A 10,479-nucleotide genomic window follows, 5' to 3' on the forward strand; every position below is an offset into this window, starting at 1 on the left:
CCCTAATTGAAATTAGCATGCCACCCATTTTGAGGAGTTTTGTTTAATTCAGCAAATAGTTACTGAGCAACTGCATTGTGCTAGGCTAAGCTTTAGAGTACCAGGCAAGTGTGCTGTAGGAACTCTTGAGTATGTACTCAAATTATTTTAAAAGGTTGGATTACTATAAAATATTGCTGACATATAAAATCCAAGATTGACACCTTACTACATTACTTTGGTTAACTAGAAATGGCATTTCCATCATTTTTATACTTTCCCTTATACATACACCAGAGTGTGCTTTGCAGGTTACAAGTTACAAAGACTTTTTAGTGTTTTTTCAGACAGAGGGATTTATCTGAGGGTAGTAGGTGCATTTGCTAGAAAAAAAATTTCTAAAGAGGATAATCACTTTTCCTATTTAGATGTGGTATTACTATTGACAGAAGAATACAACTTCTTAAAAGAACCATTATTTAGAGGGAATATAGCATTCTGGTTGTGAGTAAGCCTCCGGGTCTGAATTTTGACCCTACTGCTGGCTTGGGACTTGGGTGAACTACTTAATTTCTCTTTCCTGTTACCTCATCTGTAAATGGAAAGAATGAAAGCATCTATCTCATAGTTTGTCTTACAGGTTAACTGAGGTATTCAATGGTAAAGTACTTTCTGGCATGAAGTAAGAGCTCAATATATGTTATTTAAATGATTATTAATTTTATTAATGTAATTATAACTATGAATCCCTTTTTCCTCAGAAATTCAGAAATATATTCCATGCTATCAGCTTTTTAGGTAAGTAACATTATTAGTAAGAGCAAGTAAATGGTCCATCATGAAAATTATTCTCCGCAAGTGAAGTAATTTTTAAAATTAGCAAATTATCTTAGTTACCAGTTATATATGATGATGTTGATTAAAATGAAAAGTTTTTTTTTAATACCTGAAAATCCACCTGTGCATTGTCAATCTTGTCTAGTGGTTCTTGTGTTTATATTCCCTATGTTAGCTTGTCTCCACTGCCTCTCCCAGGGACCAGCTTACCTTCATAATCGCTTTTCCTTCTCACACCGAGTCTCCACATTGCATATTATAAACTCGGTGACAGCCTCATAGATCATCAACAGCAGCCCTTTTTTTCTTCTCCTTTTATTCCTGTTTTATTTTACCAACTATTTACTCATTTATCCTTTTTTTTTTTATCTTTTGCCAATTAATCTTCTTCCTTTTGCATTTCTAGGGTGAAAGCTTGAATTCTTAGGTCTAATATACTGGTTTTTTTTTTTTTACTTTTTATTGAGGTAAACACATAAAGTACACAAATGAATTGTCACAAAGGAGAAGCATCCGTGTAACCAGCATATGGCATAGTTTTAATGAAGTTTTATGATTTATATAAGCCATACATGAAAAATCAGCATTACTATCTTCTGATCAGAGACTGTGTAAAAGCTATACCTGGTGCAATCAAGTCGATTCCGACTCATAGCGACCCTATAGGACAGAGAAGAACTGCCCTGTAGGGTTTCCAAGGAGCGCCTGGTGGATTCGAACTGCTGACCTTTTGGTTAGCAGCCATAGCTCTTAACCACTGCATCACCAGGGTGTAAGAGCTATAGAGGAGCCATACAGTTAAGGTGAGAAAGATCTATGGTGGGGTGGTAGCAGAAAAACAAAGTGGTCTTAAACTGCTATACCAGGAAAAGGTGCAGCTCCTCTAGTGCCTTGTGAACAGTGGACATGCAGAAATACTGGTTGAATGACTGAGGGATTCTTGGTAGAGACTCATAAAAGGGACTCCTTGAGGGATCCTCTGGACTAGCAAAGGATTAAGAGGGAGAGTGAAAAAAAGTGACTGATTAAAGATCTATTGGCGAGTACCTTAATAATAAGACCAGTTTAATAGTCTTAGAGCTGAGCCTTTCAGCTCTTACAAAACAAAGGGATCAAGGGGAGAAAAGGTGTGAGGACAACCACTTGAAATGGTTATTACCTTGTTTTCATTTAACAACATAATAATAGGCCTAGAAAGTTAATGTTTTAACCAAGACCGAAGAGCTAGTAAATGGTAGGAAAAAAAGAAGAATCAGATTTCTGAATTCTAACCCAAGCTGTTTTCATTATACTATGCTGTTTTTGTTATAAATAATATAGTGAACATGTTAAAAGCAAAATCTGACACCGCACTTCTTGGAGTTCAAGTTTGATAAGCTTTAATACCCAATTTTATGCCCTAATACAGGCGTTGACACAGTATGGCCCCAGTGACCTGCTTTTGTACGGCCCTTGCGCTAAGAATAGTTTCTACATTTTTTAAATTTTAAGAAAATAGAAGAGGAGTATGCAACAGAGACTGTATGTGGTTGCAAAGCCTAAAATATTTACTGCCTGGCCCTTTACTAAAAAAGTTTGCCAATCCTCCTCTAATACACTGAAACTGATTTGCTTTACTCACAAGTCTGGGGAAGTACCTGGGAAACAGCCATTGAAGCCCAAAACTTATTTAAATAAGTCACTTGAAAAAAAATTGTATGGTTTATATTTCTACTGCCCAGTATGTCTATTTTTGTTTTAAAAGGCTCCCCCAAGCCATCTCCTCTCTGAAAACTTCAGGTAAAATTGATGTTTCCACAGAAGACGTACACTGTTATCCTCTGGTTTCTTACAAAAACCATTGCTGTCGAGTTGATTTCTACTCACAGGAACCCTATAGGACAGAGTAGAACTGCCCCATAGAGTTTCCAAAGAGCGGCTGGGGGATTCAAACTGTCCACCTTTTGGTTAGCAGCTATAGCTCTTAACCACTGCGCCACCAGGGCTTCATGGTTTCTTACACACCCTGGTATAGTACCTTATGCCCCAGTTGGAGAAGTTAAGAAATGAACCATGCTAGAGAAATGTGAATAAATTCTCATATTCAGAGTTTTCCTGTTGGAAGTATAAATGGGTAGAATGGAGGGATCAGTTTGATCAGCCGAATGTCCTCCTTTTGGTAGGTACAACGCTTTGTCTTTTTCATTTATTTATTTAATGGGAAATTTTTAATGTAAGTGATTGTAAGTTAAAAAAATATTTTGCCTATTTAAGATCTATTTTCTTCAGTTTTGTGTGACAAAATTTTTTCAGCATACAGATTAGAATCACCAGTAAAAGCTTATTCCAATAAATATTTATAAATGATTTTGCATAACAAAAGTATTTCATGATCATAGAAAATAGCATTGTTGATCTCAGTGAATGCTAAAAGGAAGAAAATAGTATTTGCAGTCTCTGTTCTTAGAAGGGAAAGCTGGAAGTAATAAATACTTCAGAATCTTCAGCATTTATCCTCATTTTTCCTACATCTTTGACATTCCAACTACAGAACAAAGACCACTAACCTAAACTAAAACCTACCACACAAAAAACTAACCATCCCCTAAACCACTATTTATGTGACACAGGTATAGCTTTTTGGAGACTTGGCTTAGTTGTCTTTATCTCTGAGATAGATTGTTGCTGTTAGGTGCCATCGAGTCAGTTCCAACTCATAGCGGCTCTGTGCACAACAGAATGAAACCCTGCCCGGTCCTGTGCCGTCCTTACAATTGTTGCTGTGCTTTAGCCCATTGTTGCAGCCACTTTCTCAGTCCGTCTTACTGAGGGTTTTCCTCTTTTTCGCCGACCCTCTGCCAAGCATAATGTCCTTCTCCAGGGACTGATCCATCCTGATAACATGTCCGAAGTCCTTGCTTCTAAGGAGCATTCTGGTTGTACTTCTTCCAAGACAGATTTGTTTGTTCTTTTGGCAGTCCATAGTATATTCAATATTCTTCGCTAGCATCACAATTCAGAGGCATCAGTTCTTCTTCAGTCTTCCTTATTCATCATCCAGCTTTTGCATGCATATGAGGCGATTGAAAACACCATGAGCCCTGGTAGCATAGTGGTTAAGAGCTGTGGCTGCTAACCAAATGGTGTTGGCAGCTGGAATCCACCAGCCGCTCCTTGGAAACCCTATGGGGCAGTTCTCCTCAGTCCTGTGAGTCACTGGGTCGGAACTGACTTGACAGCAAAAGGTTTTTTTAAGATACATTAGCAATGAATAAGTTGTCCTTTTGTTGTGTGCTTTGTAACTCATGTATTTTCTATGTACCTATTTAAAAAAAAAACTTTGAATTGTGTACTGGCTGTATGAAGAATTTAGTTTCTAATGTCTGTATTTAGCTGGCAGGTTTTTTTTTTTTAGGGTAAAAATTGTGATACCTAGACTTATCCCTTAGTAAGTTTCTCCACCCCTTTTCCTTTTTCATTGTTTATGGACTTCATGTTTTTACCACTTTAAGCCTATTTGAGAACTTTATCTACTACTGTATTTTAGGATTTCATCTGACAAGCAAATGGTTACATGGATTTTGGTTGAGTAGTTTGGCTAAGAGTAACTAAAATAAAAAGTACTAATAAAATTATACTTTTAGCTTATTTGAAATGTCTTTAATTTTGGCTTTTTTGGCTTTTACAGCTTTTATAATTCTTTAGGTGAAGTAAATGAGCAAGCACTGAAGAAAATATTATCAAGTGTCAAAAAGGTATTGTAGTTTTACCTCCAGTAATCATGAAATTTCCTGATTTACCTGTTGTTTTTTTACATTATTTTTGGCTCCTAAAAATATGATTACTTTGAAAGAACTTTTAAGCAGTAGTAAAACCCCATTGCCGTCAAGTCAATTCCGACTCACAACGACCCTACAGGACAGAGTAGAACTGCTCCATGACATATCCAAGGAGCAGCTGGTGGATTTGAACTGCTGACCTTTTGGTTAGCAGCTGAGCTTTTAACCACTGTGCCACCAGGGCTCCAAGCAGTATTTATCTTCATAATGTCCTGTAAGGCATCTGAAGGGTTGTTCGTCCCAGAAATTCAGAGGGGTTGCTCTGAAAGCAAAACTGGTCAGTAAAACTATTAATCTTGTTCTCATTTTTCCTTGACTATGGTCATTAACATTGGTCTCTCCCTCTACTGTATTCCTATAACATGTCTTCCCAACACCACTCATTTTAGCACTTAATCTATTACTATTATTTTAAAGATACAAACACCTATGTTTAGTCTCCTTAGCTTGCAGTTACTATTTTTTATATTGCATGGACTATACAGCACTTAATTTGAATCCCCTACAGCATACTTGGTATTCAGTTAAAAGGTTAAATTATGAAAATGGATTTTTTTCCAAATACGGGATTTTTTCCAGGTACCATATTTTTCTAGATTGACACAGTAGCTGCAACACTGGGCTCAAACATAACAACACTTGCGAGGATGGTGCAGGACTGGGCATTGTTTTGTTCTGTTCTGCACAGGGTTGCTGTGGATTGGAACCTACTTGATGGCATCTAACAACAACCATGTTTTTCCTCTTAAAATTTTTCAGTCTTTGATTTGAGAATAATAGGAGTTTCAATAAAAGAAGGTTTTGTTTTTTTTTTTAAATCCTTTTTTGAAAAAGCTTAGGCTTTTTTCCCAGTTTTATTTGGGCATTTTAAAATATAACTATAAAAATGTTTTATGAAGAGAAGAAATAATTTTAATTTCTTCACTATAAATGTGTAAATATAAAACTAGCTGCTGAACATGGAGCCCTGGTGGAGCAGTGGTTAAAGAGCTTGGGTGCTAACCAAAAGATTGACAGTTCGAATCCACCAGCCGCTCCTTGGAAACCCCATGGGGCGGTTCTACTCTGCCCTGTACGGTCACTATGAGTCAGAATTGACTCGATGGCATCAGGTTTGGTTTTTTGTTGTTTTTTTTTTTTTTTTGCTGACAGTGTGACGGATCTCTGAGCAATCAAAATAGTTTTTCTTTGTTAACGGTTGCTAAAAATTTTATTTTTCCATTAAAAGGTTTATTGATACTAACAACATACTTGTGTAGCATGCTATAGTTTACAAATCCCTTGACATGATTTTATTCTGTCTCAAAATCAACTCTGTATCATCACCATCTAAATTTCAGGTAAAAACTATAGGTTCATCTTATTTAACAAACCAAGTATCCATTATAGGAAGTTTACTTGTTTTTAGGGAGAGATTGGGTATTAAGTGAAAATGGTGTTGGCATTTTCTTGATTTAAATTTTAACTAAAGATTAAGATTTCAAGATAATAGTTGTTATAAAAGAAACTAGAGGATGTTTAGAATTTCCTTTTTCCTCTACTCTGTCTTGAACAAAATTCCAGAGTAACCCTGTAACTGAGTGGGAAGTAATTTAACTGCAAGTTAGTTTGCATACTTTATAAAAGTAAAGTATATGCTATCTCCCTAAAATATTAAGAAAGTCATCTTTTAACGTTGTCAATTTTATTGCTTAATTATAACAGTAAGACATAATATTTGTATCCATTAAGACATACACCTGATGTTTTTTCTATATTCTTTCAGAACGTGGTAGGTTGGTACAAATTCCGACGTCATTCAGATCAGATTATGACGTTCAGAGAGAGACTGCTTCACAAAAACTTACGGAAGCATCTTTCAAACCAGGAACTTCTTTTTCTGCTACTAACACCAAGTATAACAACAGAAAGCTGCTCTACTCATCGATTGGAGCATGCCTTACATAAACCTCAAGAAGGGTAAATGTTGGCTAATTATTGGCTCTTTGAAGCTAATCGAAAAAAATGCCTAATATTTTTATATTACTTTGCAGCCTACCAAGTAGTTGAATTAGATTGTCCAATAATCTTCTGAGGGAGGTCTTACCATTTGTTCTTTATAGATCAGAAAATGAAGGTCAGAAAAGGAAACTAGAAGCCCAGTGTGGAATGTTGACGTACATTCTGACACCGAAGATTTGCTGTTATTCAGTATTTAAGGTGGAAAAAATATTTGTTTTAGATATTGGTTGATAAAGGATATAATGTTAAACTTAAGCCTGGGTACTTGAGTAGCTTTTCTACAATCTCTGCAAAGAAGCAGAGGTGGTTCTTGATGATCCACCAGAATGAGTCTAACAGGAATTCCCCATAGGCTGTATAAACTGCATTTTCATAAAATATAAGAATTAAAAGAATATCCACTAACATTAATTTTATTATCTGCAGAAGACAGATAAATCTATCAATACTACCTAATTTTTTATACTTGCTAGTCAGTTAAAATAGCCATTCAAGTATTTTTTCACACAATTATCTTATACCATGCACATTTCACAACTTTTAAAAACCAGTTGCCTCAGGTTAGTAAATTCTATCTTGGGTATGTAGTAAGGAATGGGAGTTTTTTGTTTGTTTTTTAATCTTGTATGGGAAAAGCAGTCTACTAAATATTTTTTATAGATGGACTAATAGATGCTAATTTTTCACGTTGTTTTAAATTCATATTTTAAATTTTTATTTCTTCAGACTTTTTCATAGGGTACCTTTAGTGGTCGCCAATCTGGGCATGTCTGAACAACTGGGTTATAAAACTGTGTCAGGTTCCTGTATGTCCACTGGTTTTAACCGAGCAGTAAAAACACACAGGTGAGATTCTACAGCTGCTTCCCCACAAAACTCATTCATTTTCTGGAATTAATTTTTTTTATTTTTACAAAAAATAGCAGAATAAAAATGAGAGGAAAACTGAGTAATGATCACATCACTCTAGTAAAATAAACAGTTTTTACTTTCTCCATATTTCCTTCTAGCAATTGCCCATTTATAGATTAAAGAAAATAAAATTTAAAAAAGCAGAGGAGAAGTTTGTTGCATATCCTACACATTTTAACATTTATCTATTCTAGGTTAGAATAAATAGCTAGCCTCAAAATACTAATTTTCTTCTTTATTTTTTAATTGTGCTTTAGGTGAAAGTTTATAGCTCAAGTTAGTTTCTCATACAAAAATTTGTACACACGTTCTGTGACCTTAGTTGCTATCCCTATAATGTGACAGCACAGTCCTCCTTTCCACCTCACATTTCCCGTGTCCATTCAGCCAGCTCCTATCCCTTTCTGCCTTTTCATCTCGCTTCCGGACAGGAGCTGCTCATTTTGTCTTGTGTATCCACTTGAATGTAGAAGCATACTCTTCATGAGTATCATTTTACATTTTACAGTCCAGTCTATTCTTTGAAGAGTTGGCTTCGGGAATGGTTTTAGTTCTGGGTTAACAGAGAGTCTGGTGGCCATGTCTTCTGGGGTCCCTCTAGTCTCAGTCAGACTGTTAAGTCTGATCTTTTTACTAGAATTTGAGTTCTGCACTTCACTTTTCTCCTGCTCTGTCAGGGACTCTCTGTTGTGTTCCCTGTCAGGGCAGTCATTGGTGGTAGCCGTGCACCATCTGGTTCTTCTCAGATGTCTCAGACTGATGGAGTCTTTTGGTTTATGTGGCCCCTTTTGTCTCTTGGGCTAGTATTTTCCTTGTGTATTTGGTGTTCTTCATTCTCCTTTGCTCTAGGTGGGTTGGGACCAATTGATGTATCTTAGATAGCCGCTCACTAGCTTTTAAGACCCCAGATGCCACTCATCAAAGTGGGAAGCAGAACATTTTCTTAATAAATTTTGTTATGCCAGCTGACCTAGATGTCCGCTGAAACCATGGTCCCCAAGCTCCCACCCCTGCTACACGGTCCCTCGAAGTGTTTGGTTGTGTTCAGGAAACTTCTTAGCTCTTGGTTTAGTCCACTGCTACTGACTTCTCCTGTATTGTCTATTGTCCTTCCCTTCACCTGAGATAATTCTTGTCTATTATCTAGTTAGCGAATTCTCCTCTCCCTCCCTCCCCACTCTCGTAACCATCAAAGAATATTTTATTTTGTGCTTAAACCTTTTCTTGGGTTCTTATAATAGTGTTCTCATACAATATTTGTCCTTTTGCAACTGACTAATTTCACTCAGCATAATGCCGTCCAGATTCATCCATGTTATGAGATGTTTCACGGATTCATCGTTGTTCTTTATCATTGTATAGTATTCCATTATGTGCACATACCTTAATTTTGTTTATCCATTTATCCGTTGATGGGCACCTAGGTTGTTTCCATCTTTTTGCTATTGTGAACAGTGCTGCAGTGAACATGGGTGTGCATATATCTATTCGTGTGATGGCTCTTATTTCTCTAGGATATATTCCAAGGAGTGGGATTGCTGGATCGTATGGTACTTCTATTTCTAGCTTTTTAAGGAAGCACCAAATCAGTTTCCAAAGTGATTGTACCATTTTCTAGTCCCACCAGCAGTGTGTAAGTGTTCCAGTCTCTTCACAACCTCTCCAACATTTATTATTTTGTGTTTTTTGGAGTAATGCTAGTCTTTTTGGGGTGAAATGGTATCTCATTGTAGTTTTGATTTGCATTTCTCTAATGGCTAATGATCATGAGCATTTCCTAATGTATCTGTTAGCTGCCTGAATGTCTTCTTTGGTGAAGTGCCTGTTCATATCCTTTGCCTATTTTTCAATTGGGTTGTCTTTTTGTGGTTGAGGTTTGGCAGTATCTTGTAGATTTTAGACATTAGACCCTGATGGGATATGTTGTAACCAGAAATTTTTACGAGTCTGTAGCTTGTCTTTTTACTCTTTTGATGAGCATAAGTGTTTGATATTTAGGACCTCCCAGTTATCTAGTTTCTCTTCTGGTGTTGGTGCATTGTTACTTATGGTTTGTTTTCTGTTTATGCCATGTGTGAGGGCTCCTAGCGTTGTCCCTGTTTTTTCTTCCATGATCTTTATCATTTTAGATTTTATTTCTAGGTCTTTGATCCATTTTGAGTTAGTTTTGTGCATGGTGTGAGGTATGAGTCTTGTTTCATTTTTTTGCAGATGGATATCCAGTTACGCCAGCACCATTTGTTAAAGAGACCGTCTTTTTCCCATTTAATGCACTTTGGGCCTTTGTAAAATAGCAGCTCATAGGTGGATGAATTTAGGTCTGGATTCTCAATTCTGTTCCATTGGTCTATGTATCTGTTGTACCAGTACCAGACGGTTTTGACTACTGTGGCAGTATAATAGGTTCTAAAATCAGGTAGTGTGAGGCCTCCCACTTTGTTCTTCTTGAGTAATGCTTTACTTATTCGGGGGGTCTTCTCTTTCCATATGAAGTTGGTGATTTGTTTCTCCATTTCATTAAAAAAAAGTCATTGGAATTTGGATCAGGATTGCACTGTATCTGTAGATTGCTTTGGGTAGAATCGACATTTTCACAATGTTGAGTGTTCCTATCCATTGGCAAGGTATGTTTTTCCACTTATGCAAGTCTCTTTTGGTTTCTTGCAGTAGTGTCTTGTAGTTTTCATTGAGTAGGTCTTTTACATGTCTAGTTAGATTTATTCCTAAGTATTTAATCTTGGGGTTTTTTGTGAATGGTACTGATTTGGTGATTTCCTCTTTGAAGTTCTATTTGTTGGTATAGAGGAATCCAACTGATTTTTTTGTATGTTTATCTTGTATCCTGCTACTTCGCTGAAATCTTCTATTAGTTCCAGTAGTTTCTTGTGGATTCTTTGGGGTTTTCTGTGTATAAGATCATATCATCTGCAAA

The 10,479-nt window shown here is 36.4% G+C and overlaps 1 protein-coding gene across 5 annotated transcripts in view; it reads left to right on the plus strand.

Annotated features, from left to right (window-relative positions):
- Positions 1-10,479, plus strand: part of ABRAXAS1 (abraxas 1, BRCA1 A complex subunit) — a 26,305-nt gene that overhangs the window by 4,912 nt on the left and 10,914 nt on the right. For 2 of the 5 annotated variants that reach the window (XM_023725713.1, XM_023725714.1), the window contains 4 exons: positions 741-777; positions 4,501-4,550; positions 6,400-6,593; positions 7,362-7,481. In XM_023725713.1, the coding sequence (XP_023581481.1) occupies positions 741-777; positions 4,501-4,550; positions 6,400-6,593; positions 7,362-7,481 (401 nt within the window). Of the gene's footprint in view, positions 1-740; positions 778-4,483; positions 4,551-6,399; positions 6,594-6,736; positions 6,834-7,361; positions 7,482-10,479 lie in introns of all 5 variants that reach the window. The other 3 variants (XM_023725711.1, XM_004390967.2, XM_023725712.1) reach the window with 3 other exon arrangements.

Source organism: Trichechus manatus, unplaced genomic scaffold (assembly GCF_000243295.1).
Source record: "Trichechus manatus latirostris isolate Lorelei unplaced genomic scaffold, TriManLat1.0 scaffold00374, whole genome shotgun sequence".
In the NCBI taxonomy this organism is placed as follows: Eukaryota; Metazoa; Chordata; class Mammalia; order Sirenia; family Trichechidae; genus Trichechus; species Trichechus manatus.